This window comes from Hypomesus transpacificus, chromosome 20 (assembly GCF_021917145.1).
Source record: "Hypomesus transpacificus isolate Combined female chromosome 20, fHypTra1, whole genome shotgun sequence".
In the NCBI taxonomy this organism is placed as follows: domain Eukaryota; kingdom Metazoa; phylum Chordata; class Actinopteri; order Osmeriformes; family Osmeridae; genus Hypomesus; species Hypomesus transpacificus.
Window position 1 is genome coordinate 2,144,037 of NC_061079.1, and position 26,596 is coordinate 2,170,632.

Here is a 26,596-nt window from a genome sequence, read left to right on the forward strand (position 1 = left end):
TTTCCCTCTGTCTCCCTCCCTCTCGCTATGTCTCCCTCTTTTTCTCTGTCTGCCTCTCCCTCCCCCCATCTCCCTAGGGTTCTCTCTTCTCTCTCCTTCTCTCTCTCTTTCTCTTCCCCACCACTTTTTCATCCCCCTATGCCCCCCACCTATCTCTGTTGTCTGTCTGCTGTAACTAAAAGCTGTGTGTATGTGACAGTTTAAACACCTAGGGCCCTATTTTAACAATCTGAAACGCAAGTATCAAAACGCAAAGCGCAAGTAACTTTGTGGGCGGGACTCCGGCGCTGTTGCTATTATACCAGCTGGATAAATGACTTTGCGCCTGGCGGAAATCTAAAATGGGTTGTTCTGAAGTAGCTACATTACTAATGGGTGTGGTTTGGGCGTAACGTGCAATAAACCAGGCGGAGACGTTCTCTTCAGGGCCGTAAAAGATAGAGAAGTGACATTGTCTAGGAAAGGCAGAGCAGTTTTCTCATTGCACTTATTTGCCCCCTCATGCTGCTCATTCAAATTCTTATTTTTATATATATATATATTTTTTTTTTTTTAATTTTTTAATTGTTATATTTTTAAATTGTTTGGTTCTTAGAATTAGTTTAACCATTGTACTTTTTAACTTAATTTAAGACCCGTATATGTTTATTGTTTGCACCTTCCTGCCACAGTAAATTCTGTGTTTGTGTATAGGCTACATGGCGAATAAACCGAATTCAGATTCTGATGGAGATGGGAGAAGAAACCCACCAAAATTAGCTTTGGTTAAACAGGCATGGGAGGAAATTACCACAATTGTTACAAATCAAGTTCACATACATAGCATGAAAATCTTTGTAATCATTGACATGAAAGAAATGTAACACAGCCATACAATAAATCAAAATACTGTTACGTAGCTTTGCAGGAGATAGACCCTGGCCTCGCCAGCAGTGCGCACGGGCCAAGTATGCGCCCTTAAAATAGCATCTGAATAATGCGCCATTGACTTTAGACTACGTTTTTCCTGATCTGTGGCAGAATTGTTTTTCTGAAACTGCAAAATAGCACCAGGGAATGTGTGCGCCGGAACATGCTTCATTTTTTCGCTGAACCGCCTCCGGGAGCGCAAGTTAATTCCCTAATTAACGACGTGCGTCTGTGGGGGGAAAAGTCCGCTTTGCGTCGAGTGCAAACTAGGAATGATACTTGCGTCGTTGACAAAGTCAATTGTGCTGAGTGCAAGATAGGGCCCCTAGGATGTTCTCCCCCTTCACCCCCCGGAGCCCAATGTAGCAGGATGCCTGGGATGCAACAGAGGTGGTTGGGGTGCTTAGATGGGTGTAGCTCCAGTTTTACATCATAACCATGTGGTTATGATGTCAAAGAGAACAACAAAAAAACACACACTCCTACCTTCATCCTGTGTGACTCTATACGAGACTTGTAGCAGAACTCCACCAGAGCGACCAGCATGGCCAGCCCCAGCCCACCAATCAGGATGTAGAACACCCCCGCCACATTACTGAGGCTCAGGGCGCTTGTCTTGTCCTATCAGAGCACAGGACATGAGTCAGGGAGCCAATCAGAACGCAGAACGCAGTACATGCACACAGAGACGCTCACACACGCACACAAACACACACAAAGGCACATCGTTTTCCTTATTTTTTAAAAATTCTATTTAACCTTTATTTAACCAGTAGAGTCCCATTGAGATTGAAAATCTAATTTCCAAGGGAGACCTGGCCTGACAGTAAATAAACCAGTCTACAAGCAAGTATCTGGATACAATTTAGCTTGTACTAGCAGGTCATGTCTCCATATTAATCTGTGTGTCTAGGCTACAGAACAGCTAGCTGCTAGCATCACAGCTTCTCTGACTGAGCATGGCATGCACACATGCACTGTACAAGCTGATCATTCACTCACCCCAAGGTTTCAACATGGCTGGTTAACTAGCTAGAGAACATGTGGGCATAGTTATAGGACTAGCTGAAGGACTATTTTGGGGAATAGTTGACTTTTACCTCATGGTACCACACACAGAGACATGGTGGTTTAAACTGCTAAATTTATTTCGTTAATCACTTTCATATACTATTGATTTGCATTCAAAACTATTTAGCTGGCTGTTAGCGTTAGCAAGATAGGGTTGCAGATCTCCGACAGTTAATTAGTAGTTTATAGGTATACACCATCAGGAAATAACTGATCATTGTTATGGTATAGATCAGCCAATGGGATTAATGACGCACTTGATCTCTTAGTCTTTCATTGATAAGCTCATTCAGGAAGCAGTAGGCTGGTCAGGCCATGGCACCCATGGCATCACAGGAAGGGGCGGGACTTGTGTGCATCAGGTGACCATGCATGTACTATCTGTGCTTTGGGGGGGGCGTGTTTTGGCCCCATCCGTCCAATTACATGCTGCGTGACAGAGCTGTGAGGGGTGGGGGGTTGGGGGGGGGGCGTCTCTGGAGCAGGAAGCTGTAGGGGTGCTGGAGTGGAGTGAGGGGGGGGAGGGGGGGGGGTGGGGGCGGGGGGTATAAAGAGAGGACCAATACGTGGACTGACCTTTCTTCCAGAATCCTTGCTGCCACACTCCCCTTTATCGTACCACCATTTGTTTTTCAGTTTGTCTAAGACGGCCTGCTCATTGAGCTTCAAGACTGCTAGGTTAACTGGGATTCTTCCGGGGGGTGGAGGGGGGGGAGATAACATAAATAACATTTAGCTCTATGTTATCTTATGTCACTCATTCTCATCATCATCAGTGAGCTGGCAGACATTAGCACCCATCATCATCATCATCATCATCATCATCATCATCATCACCACCACAACCAAGATGTGTTCTACAGGTTGTTTACACAACGACAAAACAACAAAAACACCAGACACACAGTAGAAACTGTCACTGCCAAAGTGATATGCATTAATACTCCATCTAGCTGGTCTAAGCTGGCTCCCTGCTGCGAGATGTGTATTACTATATCACTTTAGGTAACCGGCAAGTTGAACAACCTCAGACAATTTACTGAAGTTACTGAGTTACTGAAAACATTTTATTATCTGCAGAACTAAAAGTGGGAATAGTAATGATCAAATGATCTTTGAGTCTAGTAGGAACCAATTGTAACTTTTACATTATGGAACGTTCTAACATGCAGGCTACTGTTACAGCAGACAACCAGGATAGGGTCAGGGGTCAGGGGTGAACTCTGAGAAGGGGGAGGCGGGGGGGTTTGCAGCCGAGGTGTTTGTTTGTTCGCGTTGCCGGTTACCCGCCCCACCCGTCCGCCCACCCATCCACCCACCCATCCCTCCCTTGTTGGAGGCCCCGCCCGCTCCCAGCCAACACCCCGGTATGGGGCGGGGCTCTGGGTCTGACCTTGGAGTCACCTCCCCCGGTTCCGCACTCTCCTTTGTCGTACCACCATTTGTTTTTCAATTTGTCCAACAGGCCCTGCTCGTTGAGCTTTAACACGGCCAGGTTTACTGGGTTTCTTCACGGGGGGGATGGGGTGGGGTGGGTTGGTTACAGGACAGATGGGATAGATATACAGCCGTCAGGTTGGGAGGAGGGAAATACAGGACAGATGGGATATATATACAGCCGTCAGGGTGGGGGCAGGGGGCATACGCAGCAAGTTAGCAATGTGTAGAAAACAACTCAAAGTTCATATCAACAGATTGTCGCTATTTACTATCACAACAATCAAAAAAACATGTGCGTATACGTCAAACTGTTTATGTGCCTGACATGTTAGATTAGAATTGTTGGTTTGTTGGTGTTATACATATGTAAGAGATGGCTTTTTTGCGCATGTCTACAACCTTGTTGGGTTTTACAGAGAGATACAGAGAGTCCAGTGATCCCTGGAGATACCACACACCAGATATGTGGAGGCCTGAGGTACAGTTCTCCAGAGAGAGAGTATAGACATTCTTATTTGTTAGTGAACATGGTTTGTGGCTCCATCCACAACATCAGGGATATCGAATATACAGCCTGATTTACTCCGACTCTGTTTCACTCTGTAAACCCCCGACCCCTTTCTTAGAAAGACAGAGGGAGGGAGAAGGAAGGGAGAGATATGGAGAGATGGAGGGTAGGAGGAAAGTGAGATGGACGTGAGGGAAAGAGAAAGGCAAAATGAGCGAGGGTCGTTGGGAGGGAGAGAGTGATCGAGGACGGAGGGGGAGAGAGAGAAAGAAAGAGCGAGAAAGAGAGGGCGATTGGGAGGGAGAGAAATGGAGGGTGGAGGGAGAGACAAAGATAGAAAGGGAAAAAGACAGAGGGGTGATAAGGAGGGAAAAAGAGAAATAGAGAGGCAGGTAAAGAGGGAGTGGAGAGAGTAGGGATGCAGCAATTAACTGATTATACTATTAACCGCGATTTAAAAAGTCTCGGTTTTATAACAGTAAAGGCTCAGCTACACCGAGTGTTTCTGTTCTCACTCTTCAAAAAGAGACATTATGGTGGCTACATAATTTTGTACCATAATGTGTAACCGTGTAACCGTGTAACAAATACATCGGTGCCCACTCAGCTTCAGTTAGCTAGATATCTTGCTGAAAAATTACATGAAAAATAACCTGACAAAGATCTGGACAAACATGCATCGTGAATTTTTTCATGTGTTTATTTATTCGAATGAAACACAGTCAGGAACATGAAATAACGCATTAGCCCCATTGCCAATAAACTAGGCTAAATCATCACACATTCTACCTATGCTCTTGCGTTAGCAAGCTAAACTAGTTTACATGCCTACAGTCTGGGTGTTTTCGCTATCTAGCTGTTCTTGCATTCCCTGCAAATCAGCGTTAATAAAAAGCAAATGAGCTAGAGTCTAGCTAACATTGACTCGACGGGCATGACTGATGTTTGGCTATACCGTTTTGAGAAGATCCCTGTGCAGTTCGACCCTCAATTACACATTCGCTCGAAGCATTTCACCAAGGACGGTTTTGAAAAACCTGGGACAATGTAAAGCAGGATTTGCTATGAAGCTGTTGCTGAAGAGAGGTGCGTTCCAACCTTATGTTCATCACAACCACAAGCTGTAGTATGATTTTGTCAGTAACAGTTACATTTACATTTAGTCATTTAGCAGACGCTCTTATCCAGAGCGACTTACAGTATGTGCAGGGACATTCCCCCCGAGGCAAGTAGGGTGAAGTGCCTTGCCCAAGGACACAACGTCAATCGCCATGGCCGGGAATCGATCTGGCAACTTTCAGATTACTAGTCCGATTCCCTAACCGCTTAGCCATCCGACTCCCCTTCCCCTCCACAGTTATTAGCAACGCCAACGTGTCCTGTATCTAGCACCTTCCTTTCTCCAGTTCTTTCAAATAAATTATCTAGCCAGGTGTTAGCAATAGGCTAGAAAGCTATTAGTTTTCTGGCTATTTTTCCAGAAGCTTCCCTTCTAATGCTGACTACAGCTAGTCTAGCTAGAGTCATTTGCTAAGTAAGGTATGTTGTCTATCCATGTATCTTATCCAGAGCGTCTGCTAAATTATTATATACAGGAGATGTTAGCATTGCTAATGGGCTAATTGTTAGCGACAAAATCATACTTACAGCTTGCGTTTGTGACGCGCATACGGTTGGAACAACACCTCTTTTCAGCAACATCGGCTTAGCAAATCCTTCTTTAAATTGTCCAAGGTTTTCATTCAAAACTGTCTTTGGTAAAATGGTTCGAGCAAATGAATAAATGTCTTCCTATATCGTGATATAGTTTGGTTGCTAAACTGTAACTTTACCCACCTAAGTCGATCCTGTTTGCTTCGACAACAGAAGTGGAAACAACTAACGTTATCATTTCAAATGATATCTAGTCAATCTGTTGAAAACAGTTTTGTGTAGACACAAGATTTATTTGCACGTTTTTAATTCAAGTCTCCAACTTCGATGTTTCAGTGAGTGCTGTTGGCTGTGTTGCATTTTTGCTCTGCAGCTTCACTCGTTGAAAACCAACCAATCACGGCGCAGCTCATTTATATATTCATGAGCATACTATAAAAAGAGAAAACCTAACGTTTTTTTCCCTGGACAATTTCACAGGAAGCACCAGGGGACGTAGAACAGTACCCGGGCCATTTTCAGCCCAACCAATATCACATACCCTATTAGGAGACCTTAAGGAACAGTGTGAAATACCCCCAAAACCCAGTCAATTACCCCTATAAGGGATCGGACCCACTTGCAACCGATGCAAGCAAGCACACCCTACAATTTCTGCATAAATTGTACCCTCTCTAATTGGGGTACTTGCCTTCGGCGTGCACAAACCATTGTTCTTTCTCATATATATTTTTATTACTAATATTTCTTTTCCCACCCCTGAGGATCCCTCAATATTTGGACCACATAGACACCACCGGTGTCAAAAGGTTTGTCTCGTTAGCGATTGTGTTGCTTGTATTTTTATTTACGTTCCGTTGCACGGTTTATGCTCAGTGCTAGCCTAACGTCACAACGTCAGCACACATTAGCAATGACGCATAGATACAAAGTTTTAGTAAGACAGACAGCGATATAAGCGAGCCCTCAGCATTAGTACCGTAGCTAAAAATCAAGGAAAATGTAGGCTACTTTTTGTAAGGTAGGGCCTACCTACGAACATGTCTTAATCTGCTAGACAAGTGGGGTTCCCCTTCGTTCTCTTGGTGAGCAGTCTCACGAGCCCTACTTAACGTCATGGAGCCGACCAGCCAAATAGTTATTTAGCACTAGCTTTTCTAACTGCATATACCTACAGCTGAAAGCTGTGCTCCGTTTTGCTCCTAGATTCAGACCTAGCTCCGGTAAAGTATAGAGCTAGCTAACTACTAGACTTCTGCTGTGTTGGAATCGCAGGAGCTAACCAGTCGAAGGGTGTACAAAAATACAGGAGCACACCCCACAATTTCCCCAGAAATTGCACCCTCTAGTTATTTTTATCACTATTTTCACACCCCTAAGGATCCGTCAATATTAAGACTACATAGACAACGCCGGAGTCAAAAGGTTCATCTTGGTCCCGATTTTCTTGCTTTTATTTTTATTTACGTTACGGTTTAGGAGCTTATAATTTTTTTGTGGCAAAAAAGAAGTGGCAGAAGGGACCTCAGTGCTAGCCTAACATCAGAAAGTCAGCACACGTTAGCAACGATGCATAGATAAGACGTGCGCGACATGCTAGTAAGACTGTTGCTCAGCAAGTGGTGTACTAGCAGCATCATACATTTAAGCTATTCAAGACTTGTATGTACAGTATGTAATGTCACATTAAATAATGTATTTAAACTCAAGCTTGTGTGGTGCGTCGCTGTCTTCAATGCCACAGCCTAAACTTTGTCAATCTGTTTGTGAAAACGGCTAACATGCCCTGCGCTATTACTAGTTAGCTTGCCATAGGCATCTGCAATGGACGCAAGCACACCCCCACAATTTCCCCAGAAATTGTACCCTCTCTAGTTTACTAATGCATTACAATTACAATTGAAAATACCTCGTTCTTAAAGAGCATTCTATTGTTTGTATTTTAGTGTATTGTTATTAATATCATTTTTGTTTATATAATTTTTGTTTATATCATTTTTAATACAACCGTAAGTTTTTTTGGTACTGGATTATTTGGTAAATATGAAAGGTAGCAACTGTTGAAAACAAAAGTCATCAAAGAAATGTGTACAATAAAACCTACAAGTTTGGAATGTTCATGTAATTTTATACATCCCTAATGTTGTGAACTAAAAAATGCATAATAATCGTGAAACCATGATTATTCCTCAGACTATAATCTATTGCATCCCTAGGAGAGAGAGGGAGGAGGGAAGAGAAATAAAGAGAAAGAGAAATAGACAGACAGAGAGGACAGAAAGAGGTCAGTGTTTTTATGGATGAAAAAAAAAATCCTCCCTGTGATTAGTAGCATCGTCTTTGAGAGCGGCAGTTTTCTGTAGACAGACACACAGATTATCAGACAGACAGACAGATTAACAGACAAACAAACCAATTAAGGCATATGAATGAACAGAAATACAGACAGACAGATTATCAGACAGACGGACTGACAGACAAGTTAACAGAAAGACATGTTCAGATTGCAGACAAGGTGAAAGTGAAGCTAATATTCAGACACTTCACTTTCGCTGTAACTGAGTGTCCAGGGTAGCCTGTATATGTAGAGCTACAACACTGTCTCCTGGTGTGTGTAGAGTTACAACACTGTCTCCTGGTGTGTGTAGAGTTACAACACTGTACCTGGTGTGTGTAGAGTTACAACACTGTCTCCTGGTGTGTGGAGAGTTACAACACTGTCTCCTGGTGTGTGGAGAGTTACAACACTGTCTCCTGGTGTGTGGAGAGTTACAACACTGTCTCCTGGTGTGTGGAGAGTTACAACACTGTCTCCTGGTGTGTGTGGAGTTACAACACTGTCTCCTGGTGTGTGGAGGGTTACAACACTGTCTCCTGGTGTGTGGAGAGTTACAACACTGTCTCCTGATGTGTGGAGTTACAACACTGTGTCCTGGTGTGTGGAGAGTTAGAAGACTGTCATATGTTAGTGTGACAGCCAGCAGAGGTAGTGCAGATATTTCCCTCGATATCTAGGACGTGTCATACTATCCGGATTTCAAGCTTGACAGACAGATAACTTGATAAATATAGACACACACATAGATAGACAGGTATACTGATTAACATACAGACAGACAGTAAAATTGCAAACAAATAGAGATTTAAAGAGACAGGTAGATACAGAGAAACCCGGATAAATATCTACAGACAAACAGGTAAATATATTCAGATAGAGACAGACAGTCAAGACAGATAGATAGACATATAGATAGACGGACATGTGCATACAGACAGGCAGATAGACAGACAGATGTATATCGACAGGCAGGCAGACAGACAGACAGACGTATACAGACAGAAACAGACAAAAACAGACAGACAGAAACAGTCAGAGCATCAGACATTTCAAACGAACGTGAACATGACAGTTACTCTGTGACATGGAGCTTTGAACAAACAACAGATAACAACAGAATCTATGATGAACGACAGTGACAGTTAACATGGCCACAATGGAGGTAGACAGGGTAAGGGAGAGGCGAGGTGAGGTAACGTGAGACAGATTTGAACATGGAGGGTGGACAGGGTTGAACATAGAGGGTAGACAGGTGGCTGGATGAACACTTATGGGATACAAAGATATGTGGCCTTGTACTGAAGCAAGCCCTTGACACTATGCTCCCTAGCTCCTAAGTAAGAGGGTAAGAACTACAAAGACATGCTAGGATGTCAAGCAAGGGACTCGCCTGTGGAATTAGTGACTAGGAAGTAAGACTAGGGGCTAGGGAGCTAGACTAGTAGTTAGGAGGTAAGACTAGGGGTTAGGGTGTTCGACTAGGAGGTACGTTTAGGGGCGAGGGTGTTAGACTAGTAGTAAGGAAGTAAGCCTAGGGGCTAGGGAGCTAGACTAGCAATAAGGAGGTAAGACTAGGGGCAAGGGCTTGTGTTAGGACAGGGCCACAGTGAGAGAGAGTGCTCACAGAAACAGAATATAGGTAAACATCACAAATACATCACTATCTCATTCATCTGGCTAGTTTCGTACTGACCAACACCTATTACTAATACAAACCAGAACACAAAGCTATGTACTAAGTTACTGTCATGATTAATCAATGGAATATCAATGTCTCCATCCTCCCCCTCTCTTCCTGCCTTACTCAGTTATAGCCTCAGCCCTCAGATCAGACACAATCCTATACTGACCGATCACACGGATAGATTAGCTGTCTGAAGGAATGATCGGTTATGACATCATAGTCACCTGAGAGCGGAGCCCTTGGGCGTGGCCACGCCGTAACCCTTGGAGTCCAGGTTCCCGCCCACCTTCATAGTGTCGCAGGGCTTCCTCTGCTCGATGTACTCGTTCATGGTGGACTCCAGCAGGTAGGCATAGCGACCTGGCCAGTAAGAGGGTCATTGCTTACTGCTTATTTGAACACAATTACCTAATGTGTTATTTCCTTAACTGGTTGTTTCTATACCATTGTTTTGCTGATGAGATAAAAGCATTTACAGAATATCCATAGGACATGACATCATTATAAACACACTTAATAACAGGGTACCCCTGTCCTGCATGTATTAGATGTTTCCCTGCACCAACAAATCTGATTCTAATAAATGGCTCATTATCGAGCTCTGTAGAAGCCTGGTAACAAACATGCATTAGAATCAGGTGTATTGGAGCCAAGAAACATCTAAAACATGCCGAACAGGGGGTCCCTGAGGACAGGGTTGAGAACCACTGGAATAGGTGAATAGATTAGGTGGTTAGATTAGGTGTGTGTTTATACATATGGCTTGTTTTACAGTGCATATGGTAACAAGGTCTATTGCATTGCAAACAATGAGCTTTGGAGTCAGAAACCTTTGGATTTCCTGACGCGTATAACCCCCTCGTTGGTGTTCTTGACAAACACGGTGGGGTCCGCTGACTTCATGTACGACCACATCTTCTCAAACACGGCAATCTTTGACCTCTGATGGGGGGGAGGAAAGGAGAAGACATAGAATGAGACAGAAAGAAAGAGAGGTGTGTGTGTCTGATCGTGTGTGTGTGTGCTTTGTTTGTGTGCAATCCTGTGTGTGTGTGTACTGGAGCTCTTCGGAGCATCTCTCCTCACCCTGAAGAACTCCTTGGTGGATCCTCCGTCCAGGGTGCCGTAGGCAATCTCTGTCTGCTTGGCCAGGTCCTCGGCGCTCTCGATGGGAGACACCATCCTCTCCACCGTCAGGAAGGCAGCCAGGTTGGCCGTGTAGGACGAGATGATGATGAGGGTGAAGAACCACCACACGCCCCCGACGATTCGCCCCGACAACGACCTGGGGGGAGGGAGGTGGGGAGTCGGGGAGTTAGATTTCCAAGCATACATGGACACACACAAACGGTCCACAATAGATCAGTATAAACACTGGCCCAACGATACGTTAAGAACACCTGTGTGTGTGTGTGTGTGTGGGGGGTTAATAACCACAAACACAAGCACAGTCCACAATACACCCATAAAAACCAGTGTCTCCCAGAGTGACAGAGGTTGAGCAGTAAGCAGGTTGAGCAGTGTTCAGCAGGTTGAGCAGCAAACAGGTTGAGCAGTATTCAGCAGATAGAGCAGTAAGCAAGTTGAGCAGTAGCAGGTTGACCAGTAAGCTGGTTGAGCAGTGAGCAGGTTGAGCTGGTTGAGCAGTGTTCAGCAGGCTGAAGAGTATTCAGCAGATTGAGCATTGTTCAGCAGGTTGAGCAGTAAACAGGTAGAGCAGTGTTCAGCAGGTTGAGAAGTAAGCAGGTTGAACAGTAAACTGGTTAAGCAGTGTTTAGCAGGTTGAGAAGTAGACAACTTGAGCAGTGTTCAGCAGGCTGAGCGGTAAACCGGTTGAGCAGTGTTCAGCAGGTTGAGCAGTGTTCAGCAGGTTGAGCTGTAGACAGGTTAAGCAGTGTTCAGCAGGCTGAGCAGTGTTCAGCAGGTTGAGCAGTATTCAGCAGGCTGAGCAATGTTCAGCAAGTTGAGCAGTAGGCAGGTTGAGCAGTAAGCAGGTTAAGCAGTATTCAGCAGATTATGCAGTACACAGGTTGAGCAGTAGCAGGTTGAGCAGTATTCAGCAGGCTGAGCAGTGTTCAGCAGGTTGAACAGTATTCAGCAGGTTGAGCAGTAGACAGGTTGAGCATTAAGCAGGTTGAGAAGTAGACAACTTGAGCAGTGTTCAGCAGGCTGAGCGGTAAACCGGTTGAGCAGTGTTCAGCAGGTTGAGCAGTGTTCAGCAGGTTGAGCTGTAGACAGGTTAAGCAGTGTTCAGCAGGCTGAGCAGTGTTCAGCAGGTTGAGCAGTATTCAGCAGGCTGAGCAATGTTCAGCAAGTTGAGCAGTAGGCAGGTTGAGCAGTAAGCAGGTTAAGCAGTATTCAGCAGATTGAGCAGTACACAGGTTGAGCAGTAGCAGGTTGAGCAGTATTCAGCAGGCTGAGCAGTGTTCAGCAGGTTGAACAGTATTCAGCAGGTTGAGCAGTAGACAGGTTGAGCATTAAGCAGGTTGAGCAGTATTCAGCAGGCTGAGCAGTGTTCTGCAGGTTGAAAAGTAAGCAGGTTGAGCAGTTAACAGGTTGAGCTGTGTTCAGCAGGTTGAGCAGTAGACAGGTTGAGCAGTAAGCAGGTTGAGCAGTAAGCAGGTTGAGCAATGTTCAGTAGGTTGAGCAGTAAGCAGGCTGAGCAGTATTCAGCAGGCTGGGCAGTGTTCAGCAGGTTGAGCAGTATTCAGCAGGTTGAGCAGTAGACAGGTTGAGCAGTAAGCAGGTTGAGCAGTATTCAGCAGGCTGAGCAGTGTTCTGCAGGTTGAAAAGTAAGCAGGTTAAGCAGTTAACAGGTTGAGCTGTGTTCAGCAGGTTGAGCAGTAGACAGGTTGAGCAGTAAGCAGGTTGAGCAGTAAGCAGGTTGAGTAGTAAGCAGGTTGAGCAGTGTTCAGCAGTGTTGAGCAGTAAGCAGGTAGAGTAGTGTTCAGCAGGTTGAAAAGTAAGCAAGTTGAGCAGTGAACAGGTTAAGCAGTGTTCAGCAGGTTGAGCAGTAGACAGGTTGAGCAGTAGACAGGTTGAGCAGTAAGCAGGTTGACAAGGGGGCAGGTTGAGCAGTGTTCAGCACTGTTGAGCAGTAAGCAGGCTGCGCAGTAGACAGGTTTAGCAGTGTTCAGCAGGTTGAGCAGTAAGCAGGTTGAGCAGGTTGAGCAGTTAGCAGGTTGATCAGTAAGCAGGTTGAGCAACATTCAGCAGGCTGGAAAGTGTTGAGCAGACCCCAGGGTATTAGTATGCTGAGTGAAGCAGGCTTGGCTCCACACAGCAGGAGTAAACAAACATGAAAGTCACACAGGCTGGTGGGGGACAGCGGAGGAGGGACTGATAGATCTACAGCAAAACAGAGGTTGTATTTGGGGATGTGGCACACACACACACTTAGCAACATACACACACTTAGCAACATACACACACTTAGCAACATACACACACAAACACTCACGCACTTAACACAAACACCTACAAACTCAGCTACAAACGCAGACACACAAACATGCACTACACAGACACAAACACATACAGTACATTCACACATGCCACAAACACACACTTACCACAAACACAGACACACAAAAGCCTGTATTTAAGAGGATCTTCTCCCTCTCTCACTCACACCATCAAGCAGGGTTCCTAAGAAACAACACTGCTCTCTGAAGCACAAACTGAAACAAATTGAAGGAACATAAAAATAGCGGGGTGTTGTCACGGTGAAGCTCTATAAGGGGGTGGGGGGAGGGGGTTAAACTCCTATCTCTTTGCCTGTCTCTTCTCCTGTCTCCTATCTCCTCTCCTGTCTCCTATCTCATCTTCTGTCTCTTATCTCCTCTCCTTTCCTCTTCAATACTAAAGCGATGACGGTGATTGTGTGTGTAATACTGTGTACAGAAGTATAACGGTGTGTGTTTGTTAGTGCACTGGTGTGTGTGTCTGTCTGAAGACTGCTGAGTATGCCAAAGTGTCGGGGTCACCTCTACAGTAGCCCCACAGGGCTCAATCTGGGACTGTGTGTTTCTGTGAGTGTATATGTATGTGTGCTTTTGTGTGAGTATGTATGTTTGTGTCTGTGTTTATGTGTGTGTATGTATATGTATGTGTGTGGTGTGTGTAAGAATGTGTGTACGTGTTATCTGTAGTTATGTGTACCTGTATGTTTCTGTGTGTGAGGGTGTGTGTGTGTGTGTGTGTGGCAGGGCAGAGTGTTGGAGTGTAACTGCAGATCTGAAGTGACAGGCAGGGCCTCCAGGAACAGAGCAACACACACATTGTCTCGTCCCATAGCCCAAGGTACTGGCCATAACACACACACACACTCATACAGAGAAACACACAAAAACACACTAATACACACTGAAACACACAAACAAACACACACACACATACACAAATGAGCACACACACACAAACACAGACAAACCAGAGCAGAGTCCCCCTGTGTGTGAGCAGGTTATACCTGTCTTCTCTGACAGACAGTTCTGACATTCAGTAGAACAAACGGTGCTAGGCATAGACAAATACTGATTATTAGGATCAAACACCGGGGCATCTGGACTCTCTCCCACACACACACACACACACAAACACACACACAAAGATACACACACATACATACACACACCAACTAGGCTAGATGACCTTTCTGTTCTTCCTGACCTTACAGAGACATTTGATGATCAGAAACAGACTTTCCTCTGACTCAGTCCACACTCACTTTCTCTCACACACACACACACACACACACACACACACACACACACACACACACACACACACACACACACACACACACACACACACACACACACACAAACAAACACTCTGACACAAGTGCACGCATCCACGCACACGTGCACACATGCACAGGCACACACACAGGCACGTACACAGACACACACACCCAGAGTGGAGGTAAGCAGGTGGTATATCAGTGCAACATGTCAGCCCTCCGCTGACAGCTGACCAGAACAGAGAGAGAAGGAGACAAAAGAAAAGGAGGAGAGGACGGGAAGAGAAGAGTAGAGACAGAAGAGTAGAGCAGAGAGAGAAGGTTGAGAAGTAAGCAGGTTGAACAGTAAACTGGTTAAGCAGTGTTTAGCAGGTTGAGAAGTAGACAACTTGAGCAGTGTTCAGCAGGCTGAGCGGTAAACCGGTTGAGCAGTGTTCAGCAGGTTGAGCAGTGTTCAGCAGGTTGAGCTGTAGACAGGTTAAGCAGTGTTCAGCAGGCTGAGCAGTGTTCAGCAGGTTGAGCAGTATTCAGCAGGCTGAGCAATGTTCAGCAAGTTGAGCAGTAGGCAGGTTGAGCAGTAAGCAGGTTAAGCAGTATTCAGCAGATTATGCAGTACACAGGTTGAGCAGTAGCAGGTTGAGCAGTATTCAGCAGGCTGAGCAGTGTTCAGCAGGTTGAACAGTATTCAGCAGGTTGAGCAGTAGACAGGTTGAGCATTAAGCAGGTTGAGAAGTAGACAACTTGAGCAGTGTTCAGCAGGCTGAGCGGTAAACCGGTTGAGCAGTGTTCAGCAGGTTGAGCAGTGTTCAGCAGGTTGAGCTGTAGACAGGTTAAGCAGTGTTCAGCAGGCTGAGCAGTGTTCAGCAGGTTGAGCAGTATTCAGCAGGCTGAGCAATGTTCAGCAAGTTGAGCAGTAGGCAGGTTGAGCAGTAAGCAGGTTAAGCAGTATTCAGCAGATTGAGCAGTACACAGGTTGAGCAGTAGCAGGTTGAGCAGTATTCAGCAGGCTGAGCAGTGTTCAGCAGGTTGAACAGTATTCAGCAGGTTGAGCAGTAGACAGGTTGAGCATTAAGCAGGTTGAGCAGTATTCAGCAGGCTGAGCAGTGTTCTGCAGGTTGAAAAGTAAGCAGGTTGAGCAGTTAACAGGTTGAGCTGTGTTCAGCAGGTTGAGCAGTAGACAGGTTGAGCAGTAAGCAGGTTGAGCAGTAAGCAGGTTGAGCAATGTTCAGTAGGTTGAGCAGTAAGCAGGCTGAGCAGTATTCAGCAGGCTGGGCAGTGTTCAGCAGGTTGAGCAGTATTCAGCAGGTTGAGCAGTAGACAGGTTGAGCAGTAAGCAGGTTGAGCAGTATTCAGCAGGCTGAGCAGTGTTCTGCAGGTTGAAAAGTAAGCAGGTTAAGCAGTTAACAGGTTGAGCTGTGTTCAGCAGGTTGAGCAGTAGACAGGTTGAGCAGTAAGCAGGTTGAGCAGTAAGCAGGTTGAGTAGTAAGCAGGTTGAGCAGTGTTCAGCAGTGTTGAGCAGTAAGCAGGTAGAGTAGTGTTCAGCAGGTTGAAAAGTAAGCAAGTTGAGCAGTGAACAGGTTAAGCAGTGTTCAGCAGGTTGAGCAGTAGACAGGTTGAGCAGTAGACAGGTTGAGCAGTAAGCAGGTTGACAAGGGGGCAGGTTGAGCAGTGTTCAGCACTGTTGAGCAGTAAGCAGGCTGCGCAGTAGACAGGTTTAGCAGTGTTCAGCAGGTTGAGCAGTAAGCAGGTTGAGCAGGTTGAGCAGTTAGCAGGTTGATCAGTAAGCAGGTTGAGCAACATTCAGCAGGCTGGAAAGTGTTGAGCAGACCCCAGGGTATTAGTATGCTGAGTGAAGCAGGCTTGGCTCCACACAGCAGGAGTAAACAAACATGAAAGTCACACAGGCTGGTGGGGGACAGCGGAGGAGGGACTGATAGATCTACAGCAAAACAGAGGTTGTATTTGGGGATGTGGCACACACACACACTTAGCAACATACACACACTTAGCAACATACACACACTTAGCAACATACACACACAAACACTCACGCACTTAACACAAACACCTACAAACTCAGCTACAAACGCAGACACACAAACATGCACTACACAGACACAAACACATACAGTACATTCACACATGCCACAAACACACACTTACCACAAACACAGACACACAAAAGCCTGTATTTAAGAGGATCTTCTCCCTCTCTCACTCACACCATCAAGCAGGGTTCCTAAGAAACAACACTGCTCTCTGAAGCACAAACTGAAACAAATTGAAGGAACATAAAAATAGCGGGGTGTTGTCACGGTGAAGCTCTATAAGGGGGTGGGGGGAGGGGGTTAAACTCCTATCTCTTTGCCTGTCTCTTCTCCTGTCTCCTATCTCCTCTCCTGTCTCCTATCTCATCTTCTGTCTCTTATCTCCTCTCCTTTCCTCTTCAATACTAAAGCGATGACGGTGATTGTGTGTGTAATACTGTGTACAGAAGTATAACGGTGTGTGTTTGTTAGTGCACTGGTGTGTGTGTCTGTCTGAAGACTGCTGAGTATGCCAAAGTGTCGGGGTCACCTCTACAGTAGCCCCACAGGGCTCAATCTGGGACTGTGTGTTTCTGTGAGTGTATATGTATGTGTGCTTTTGTGTGAGTATGTATGTTTGTGTCTGTGTTTATGTGTGTGTATGTATATGTATGTGTGTGGTGTGTGTAAGAATGTGTGTACGTGTTATCTGTAGTTATGTGTACCTGTATGTTTCTGTGTGTGAGGGTGTGTGTGTGTGTGTGTGTGGCAGGGCAGAGTGTTGGAGTGTAACTGCAGATCTGAAGTGACAGGCAGGGCCTCCAGGAACAGAGCAACACACACATTGTCTCGTCCCATAGCCCAAGGTACTGGCCATAACACACACACACACTCATACAGAGAAACACACAAAAACACACTAATACACACTGAAACACACAAACAAACACACACACACATACACAAATGAGCACACACACACAAACACAGACAAACCAGAGCAGAGTCCCCCTGTGTGTGAGCAGGTTATACCTGTCTTCTCTGACAGACAGTTCTGACATTCAGTAGAACAAACGGTGCTAGGCATAGACAAATACTGATTATTAGGATCAAACACCGGGGCATCTGGACTCTCTCCCACACACACACACACACACAAACACACACACAAAGATACACACACATACATACACACACCAACTAGGCTAGATGACCTTTCTGTTCTTCCTGACCTTACAGAGACATTTGATGATCAGAAACAGACTTTCCTCTGACTCAGTCCACACTCACTTTCTCTCACACACACACACACACACACACACACACACACACACACACACACACACACACACACACACACACACACACACACAAACAAACACTCTGACACAAGTGCACGCATCCACGCACACGTGCACACATGCACAGGCACACACACAGGCACGTACACAGACACACACACCCAGAGTGGAGGTAAGCAGGTGGTATATCAGTGCAACATGTCAGCCCTCCGCTGACAGCTGACCAGAACAGAGAGAGAAGGAGACAAAAGAAAAGGAGGAGAGGACGGGAAGAGAAGAGTAGAGACAGAAGAGTAGAGCAGAGAGAGAAGGAGAGGAGGAGACAGCAGAGTAGAGCAGAGAGAGAAGGAGAGGAGAGAAAATGACACAGAGATAAAGAAATATATATAGAGAAAGAGGAAGCAAGAGAGAGAGAGAGAGACTGGAAGGAATGTGAGAGAGATAGGGAGACAAGGAATGAGAGAGAGAGGGAGGAGACAGAGGAAAGGCCAAGAGCTTGTTCCAGACATGTTGTTGGGGAGAGAGGATGACGAGAGCAAGAAGATAAAAGAGTTTCTAATGAGTCAGTTTACATGGTTCCTCTCTTGCACACAGCAGACGAACAGAGAGGGAGAGACAGAGGAAGAGAGAACACGAGAAAGGAGGAGAGAGGAAAGGAGTGAGGAGAAAGGAGGAGAGGGAGAGGATAGAAAGGATAAGAGGAGAAGAGGAGAGGGAAAAGAGAGGGAAAAGAGGGAAAATAGAGGGAAAAGAGAGGGAGAGGAGAGAGACGGAGAGGAACAAGGAGGAAAGAAGAGGTGAGAAGTTGAAAGGATGCAAGAGGAGGAGGAGAGAGGAGGGCGAGAGGGAGCAAGAGACAAGAATGAGTGAGAAAGAGGAACAAAAATAATAATATTAAGTTTGAAGCTAAGCTTTTTAGAGGTGTCCTTGGCTCACTCTGAACAGAAGGATCAAACCTTCACACACTGGCTGTGTGAAATATGTGTGTGTGAGGGTGTGTATGTGTGTGAGGGTGTGTTTGTGCCAATTTGTGAGTGTGTTTACTGTATGTGTTTGTGTGTGTGCATGTATTTATGTATGCGTGTGCAAGCGTCTATGTGTGTGAGTGTTTTTGTGTTTGTTTGTATGTATGTGTGTGAGTGCATGTGTGCGTGTATATGTGTGGGTGTGTGCGTAGGGGGGTTAAATGGTCCAGTCATCCAGGAAGTAGAGCAGCATGTGTCTGCACTAGGCTGATGTCTGTCTGCTAGTGTAATCTCATTAAAGCTCTTTCTCAACCTGCAAAACACATATCTAGACCTGACACTTACAGAAGAGCAAAGGAGAGGAAGAGAAGAAGATAAGAAAGGAGAGGAGAGGTGAAGGAGAGGAGGTGAAAAGAGGAGAAGGGGAGAGGAAAAGAGATATAAGGCAGGACTCCGTATGATGTACAGTAATTATAGTTGGTATAACACGATGTGAGTGAGTGGGAGGAGGAGAGAAATGGGGGTAGAGGGGGCAGACATGGGTCAGAGGATGAGGAGTGACCTCAGATAGTATACTTAACTACCGACGGACAAGCCAACAGCATGATGGGTAATTGTGATAATGAGAACGGTGCTTTTAGCCTATGAGAAAGACAAGAAGGGTAGATGGGGAGAGATGTGGAGAGAGGGAAAAAAAGACAGAAATAGAGAAAGTGCGGAGGATAGAGAAAGGGATAGAGAAAGAGAGAGATATATATATACGTAGAGAGAGAGAAAGAGAGAGAGAAAAGTGATAGGACACTGAGCTCCTTTAGCAGAAGACATATCCTTGACGTTAACGACCAGAGATACACAGAGGAAGGTTATTCATCTGAGAGGAGAGAGAGAGGAAGGAGGGGGTGGATTAAGAGACAGAGAGAAGGAGAGATAGAGGGAGAGACAGGGAGAGAGGCAGAGAGTGGGAGAGAAAGAGAGATGGAGGGAGGAAAAGGGAGAGGGAGGCAGGGAAAGAGAGAGAGAGAGAACGGCTGTTGTAATGTGAAGTGAGCAGTGAAGAAGGAGCAGCCTCTAAGAATGCTGGGTGAATGAGGCTCATTCTAGCGATTGCTCTGTCGGAGTTGACGTGTCTATTCACTGGGCTTCGGAACAACACAGACATAAGCCGCCCTTTATGTGGGACAAATACATGCGTCTTCTCCTTTCCTCTTCTTTGCCTCGTCCCTCCACCTCTCCTCCCCCCCCCCCTTCTCTCTCCAGTGAGGGAGAAAGACAGGCTTGTTTGTGTCTTAACTCATAAGGACTGTGTATTGTATGTATCTGTGTGTTACAGTCATACCATGCAGTAATAGCATGTAACATAGAAGTATACAACAGTATTACAATATCATGTGTATTTGTATGTATAATATATAACAGTATTAGTGTATAATGTGTATTCAGAGTATAGAGCATGTCTATTATGACAATAGAAGTATTGTATGTGTATATACAATATAACAGTAGTACAATGTAATGTCTATATTTATGTATACTATCTAACAGTAGTATATAATGTGTATCTGTACACAGTAACAGTAGTATATAACGTGTATGTGTATGACAGCAGTAGTGTATAAGTACCGGGGTGAGATGTCACAGCCTTGCTGCATGAAGGCACCCAGAGAAAACCACAGGGAGTTGAAGATGCCAAACTCATTGGTGTGTTCTGGCGTGGCCCCCTGCTGGGTCTGGTTCTGCTGTGATTGACCCGAGCCCGGTTCTGAGGAAGACAATTGGCCCCTCCTGGGGTGCGGCAGCTGCTCCGGCCCCTCCCCCTCGTCATCTGACTCCTCCCCCTGCCACTCGTATGGGCTGAAGCGGCTGACCAGGAAGAGGACTACGCTGACGCCGATGTAGGCGAACACGATACACATCCAGATCTCATAAGCCAGCGGATCCAGGAAGGAGAAGACCCCGGGCTTGGACTTGGTGGGCTTCTTGATCATGATGGAGATGCCCAGGCTCATGAAGGGCTTGGTGAAGTCAATCACCTCCTCCCTCACCAGGGTGATGGTCAGGGGGGCTACCGCCACGTCTGCTTTCTGGGGGGGGGGGGGGGGGGCAGATGGGGGAAGAGGGGAAAGATGGGGTCGCAGAGGGGGGATGAGGAGGAAGAAAGGAGAGGTGGATGAGAAGAGAGAGATAGGGGGAGAGGAGAGAGAGGAGGGGATGAGGAGGGAGTGGGGAAAGATGGCGGTAGAGGAGAGAGATGGAGGGAGAGGAGGGACAGGGGGATGAGTAGGGAGAAGACAGAGATGGAGGGAGAGGAGGGAGATGGAGGGAGAGGGATGACGAGGATGGAGAGACATAGGAAGAGCAGAAGTGGGGGAAAGTGAGGAAGACAACACATTATGCTTGTGTCATTAATTCACCCTCCCCAAAGAGTTGACAACCAGACATCTCTCTCTCCTTCTTCTGTTGTCTCACTGTCTCACCATCTCTCCAGAGGACCACTCTCTCCCCCCTCCCCCTCTCCCAGGGAAGACATTCCTTACATAAACAGTTACACACCCCTGTCTGAATAATACCCAACAGCGTTCTCCTCTCTGGTCTGTAGTACAGGAACACACACCTCTGCTGGAGTCTTCCATACACACTTCTGTGACACACACACATGCACGGACACACAGAAACACGCACAAACACACATACACACACACACCCGCGTGCACGCACACAGTGATAGCAGCATTAATAGATGCAGTAGACATAACATTCTGTCTGCTCTGGTCACAGGCAATGGATTCACTCTCATTTAAATGCAGTACACTCTGGATGAAGATTATTTGGGTTGAGTGTCCTGTCCTTTCCCTTAGTGTATGTCCTCGGGGTGGACAGTGTATGTGTGTAAGGGTATATGTGTGTGTTCTGAGACCAGAGGTCTTGAGATTCAGATAGACAGTTCTATAACAGATGTCTCTATGTGTTGATCTCTCTCTCTCTTTTTCTATCTCTTTATGTCTATCTCTTAAACCAACTTTATAATGAACTGATTTCTAGGAAGTACTGACTAGCTAATAACTGCAAGGGGAAATAATAAAGATCCATCCAGCCAGAAAATCATCTCTAACCATCCAGTCAGCCAACCAACCAGCCAGCCAGCAAGCAGCTGTTGGACAAATGTTAATAACAATTTTCATGACCATGACACTGACACCTGTGTTATTTTCTCCATCCCTTGTCTGTCTATCTGTCCACCCTTCAGTCCATCTCTTTTCTGCTCCCCATATTTCTTTCCATTCTTGTGTCCTTCTGTCTATCTAGCAGTTAAGCCTAGTTTATACTTTTGTCGCCGACACTTTTGAAATGGTCGCTGACGGAAAAAAAAGTGTCGCTCAGGCTGCTGCATTTATACTTCGGCAAACAGTCGCCTGTGCTCAAGGTTCGCGTGACGTAAACAGAATCATTTTACCGTTACATTCATAGCTATGGTTACATTGTTTACGCTTTGTAGCCTAGGTGATCGATCGGAGAAAATGGCTGTAGCTAATTTTGAGAGGCATTATAAAGGTGTGGATATGTTCTAACTTGCTCTGCCAATCTCTCCTTTATTCCTTCCATCTTAAACAGCTGTTGAACGTTCACTGAAAATTTAAAACAAAGCAGTCAACGACGCGTGCCGTCTATCTAGCCAATCAAACTTGCGCGACACAATGTGACGACATCAGCGCCAGTTAAAATTTCTCCTGGTAGGCGACACTTTCAAGCGACGGTTAAAAGTGTCGACCGTGACGCCATTTCTGTCGGCGACCTTTTCAAAAGTGTCTGCGACCTAAGTATAAATTGGGCTTTACACGATCATGGGCGGCGCCAGGGAGGGGCTAGCAGGTGCTTCAGCCCCCCCAAAAAGACCAAAGCACCCCTATAGCACCCCCAAAAATGGTGCTCATTTATTATTAGTATTTATATATTATGTATTTATAATTGCGCATCTCCCCCTGTCAATAATATAGCACCCCCTCAGCACCTGCATTCAAAATTCTGTGGCGCCGCCCCTGTACACGATCATCAACCTTTTATGCCTTCTTCTCTACTCACTCCTCGTGTTCCTATCATGATATGTAATAAATGAGTCACCTATTGCCACCTGGAAGCATAAATGTAATGTTGGGGCTACGGGGGCGGGACCAGGGAAAAATAAAACGACATGGCTGAAACCAAGAACAGGTCTCGTGTCTTCTCCTTACCACACATTAAAACAGTCCCCACTCTCACATTCTCTCTCTCTCTCTCTCTCTCTCTCTCTCTCTCTCTCTCTCTCTCTCTCTCTCTCTCTGTGTGTGATTGCACAGGTGGGGCAGCCTGGGAGCTGCTAGCCACACACTATGTGCCACACTGGCACATAGTTCCACAAACATCCTGTCATGTACGTTACATGGTCAGACTCCTCAGACACTCAGACAAACACACACAGACACACAAACACACTATCACTCAGTTTACACAGCCTACCACTCTCAGAATCACTCCTCACACTCACTGTCACACACTCCTCAAGTCAGCTGGTATTCCCCGGCTTGAGTGGGCAGAGGAGGGGGGAACTGGATAGCCTTTGGTTAGGGGGGACAGAGTGATAAACAGAGAGAGACATTGAGAAAAAGAGAAAAGTGGAGATGGAAAGAGAGAGAGAAAAATAGACCCCACTCACCCAGTAGAACACCCCTTAATTCGGACCCCTCTGTGACCCCGTTGTCACCCCGTCCACCAGTCCCCCCCACACTTCATTCTGACCCCTGTGTGACCCCTGTGGGAGCCCTGTTTGACCCCGTCCTCACCCCGTACACCAGTTCTCCCACCATGCCGTTCCACATCTTGGTGTCAGTGTCGCGGGACCCGTACTTCCCGTCCCCCACCACCTGGAGGCGGTAGGAGTAGCCCACGTGCTTGGCAATCTCGGCCGCCAGCTCCACGCAGTAGCCCTCGTACTTGTCGTTGCCCACAAACTGGTCATGGTTCTTCTTCAGCATCACGTAAGGGGACTCCTGATGGGGTTGCAGATATGGTGAGTTGTGTTTAATTGCATCCCACAGAAATCAGGTTTCTTTACGCATCTGTTTTCATGCTAATGCACGCACACATGTACAGAAAGTGTGAGGTGAAGTGGATGGGTGGGAGGGAGGGGGAGAAATGGTCACTCACATGTTCTTTACATGGAAAAGTAAACTTTTCAAGGCTGAGCCAAGAAAATATGACTCAATATGTCCATAATATTGGTCTTCACACACACACACACACTCAAAGATCAGGCACAAACACACAAACCAAAGAAACACACAGATCACACACACATAGAGGACAACCACACACACACAGAGTGTGACCTTGCCCACGCAGCCGTGTCTTCTAAGCTCCTGTTATTAAAGACATACTGTACAGTCAGGCCTTCAGATGGTGTTACTGAGACCGGAGACATGGATGCCCTGGGGTTGTGTGTGTGTCTGTGTGAGTTTTTTTGTTTCTGCATGTTTGGGCTGTGTGTGTGTGTGTATATGTTTATAAAGGAAGGCCCTGTATGTCAAACCATCCTCACACCTTCCCCTACCAAGTCATTGACTTATAGCTGTCGGCCAATGACACATCTGCTATTTCTGTCTGTCTACATGGGCTCTGGGTGCAGCAGTAGTGGGGGTGGTTTGGTGACGGATTGCAGTCCTGTCATTAACAGGCCATGCCTGAGGACTTTTGGTGTACTGTATTTCTCTCTCCTCACTCTCATTCTCTCTCCTGTCACTCTCTTTCTCTCTTCTCACTCTCATTCTCTCTCTTCTCAGTCTCCTTCTCTCTCTCCTCACTCTCCTTCTTTTCTTACTCTCCCACCCTCTGTCCCTCTCTGTCTCACCCCCTTCCTTCCTTCCTCAGTCTTTTTTCTCTCCTGGAAGTTGGGCAAACCCACTTATCTCTGAGGACAAACCAATCAACTGTGTTGAGAAGATCCATGTTAGACTCCTGGCTGAGAAACAGTTAGGTTAAATTGCCATATCCAAAGTTCTCTGTCTATTTTCTCTCCATCAAATTCACTCCATCCAACCCCTTCATCCACCGCTCCATCCTACTCTCCATCCAGCTCTCTGGGAATGCTGTCATCTGTTCCTATCTCTGTTGAAGATCCAACATTTCCTCACCACTTTCCCCCCTCCACCCCGCCCACTCACTCCTCTCCTCCTCCGTCCTGACTGCCTATCTGTGCCAGCTATCCTGGCAGTGCCAAACAGACAGCCCGCTCATAGTCTCCCTGGCACTGACTAAGCCTGGCACTCTCTGATCTCTCCAGCCTCAGTGGAGGCAAGTACAGGCCGGACACTAGCTAAGCTAAGCTAGCTAGCTGCACTAAACTATTAAGGTTAGGGCCAGACTAACCAGGAAGGTCAGGGTTAGGGCTGGGGGTTAAACTCACCAGGAGAGTAAAGTTTAGGGCTAGGGTTAGACTCACCAGGAGGGTAAAGGTTAGGGTTAGACTCACCAGGAGGGGAGAGGTTAGGGTTAGACTCACCAGGAGGGGAGAGGTTAGGGCTAGGTTTAGACCCACAAGACAGGGTAGGGTTAGGGCTAGACTCACCAGAATGGTGGTAACAACGTAGGTTCTGTTTTGCAGACCAAATATCTCTTCCACCACTGGAGTGTAAACAGCTGTGCTGACATAGCCATCATCCTCATTCCAGTAGCCCACCTAGAAAGACAGACATATGGAAGCACACACACACACACACAGATAAACTCTGGAGTTTATATTTTGCTATGCAGTCTATGTTAGAGTATGGATCGTCCTTTTAGAGGTGGGAACATTTTAAACGCAGGGTAGGTAATGTTGTTGCGATTTTTGTAATCATTTCTGAAATAAATGTGACATACTGATAATGTAATAGGGGAGTGCCTTTGAAGGGAGTGGGTGGTATATTTAGCTTTGAATCCTTACCAACTCAAGCCAAAATTACTCAGTTTGCAAAAAGTACCGATCCTGCCTTTAAGGAAGTCCATTCTTTACCTTCATAGGTCCTGTATGGCTGAGCTCCATGACGTTGACAGTGTAGTTGGTCCGATGGCCTCGGTCATCAAACTGGACATGACCTGTTAAGCCTTCCAGACGCACCTGAAGACCACACACACACTTGCTAGGTTAGCACAGGGGTGGGGAATGTCCGGCCCGCCATGCAGTACCGGTCCTAGCACATTTGGCGCCCTAGGCAAGATTTCTAACCAGCCCCTGCCCCCCCCCCCCCCACCCGGGGCGCTAAACGGGGCGTGGTGCGGTTAGCGCCCTCTGCTGGTAGTGCGTGAGGGTTAATTAGTGGACGGACTTGGGAATATGCCAACCCCCTCTTTATGCCTATGTCGCCTATAGGAAGGACCGCCCCGCCATGACACACCATATTATTAGGTGCATTATTCATTGGCAGCAGCACTATTTTATTCTGTGGAAGAGGCCCGTGGAGGTGCGCAGCGTCACGTACCAATGTACCAAAAGATTTACCCAACGTTTTTGCTCACACGTTCTGCACGCTTGCGTTAAGTGTGGAATTCCTTTCTAGCAAATAAACCCCTGAATACTTTGTTGGTTTGGGCTAAGCCCCGAATGTTTACAACGTCTGGCTTTGCGCCTGATTAACACTCGGATCGATAAGCCCTCTCAAAAAATAATACGATCCCTTTCCGTAATCATGATACCCCCCCAGAAATGTTCACTGCACCCCCGGTACAAAGCAGGCTGCATCCGTGCCAGCAAACATCACAAACCTCACCAAAGAGAAGCAGTTCCAGCCATCACATTAGGGGTGAGTTAATTAAATGTTTGACCAAATATAGCAGACACATTGTTAAGTTGATAATTCTGTACGGCCCCCGAATGATTTTATAAATATCCAAATCTCTGTTGGCAGAAGACAAAGACCTAAGACAACATACATTGGGTTAATGGTAACTAGT

At 46.2% G+C, this 26,596-nt stretch overlaps 1 protein-coding gene across 2 annotated transcripts in view; it reads right to left on the reverse strand.

Moving 5' to 3' along the window:
• Positions 1-26,596, reverse strand: part of gria1b (glutamate receptor, ionotropic, AMPA 1b) — a 52,794-nt gene that overhangs the window by 1,156 nt on the left and 25,042 nt on the right. Inside the window, exons 8-16 of one of the 2 annotated variants that reach the window (XM_047043331.1) lie at positions 25,659-25,763; positions 25,233-25,343; positions 23,452-23,658; positions 20,258-20,718; positions 10,690-10,888; positions 10,434-10,545; positions 9,828-9,963; positions 2,557-2,671; positions 1,396-1,530 (exon numbers count right to left, since the gene is read on the reverse strand). In XM_047043331.1, coding sequence (XP_046899287.1) covers positions 1,396-1,530; positions 2,557-2,671; positions 9,828-9,963; positions 10,434-10,545; positions 10,690-10,888; positions 20,258-20,718; positions 23,452-23,658; positions 25,233-25,343; positions 25,659-25,763 — 1,581 coding nt within the window. Of the gene's footprint in view, positions 1-1,395; positions 1,531-2,556; positions 2,672-3,373; positions 3,489-9,827; positions 9,964-10,433; positions 10,546-10,689; positions 10,889-20,257; positions 20,719-23,451; positions 23,659-25,232; positions 25,344-25,658; positions 25,764-26,596 lie in introns of both variants that reach the window. The other variant, XM_047043332.1, reaches the window with a different exon arrangement.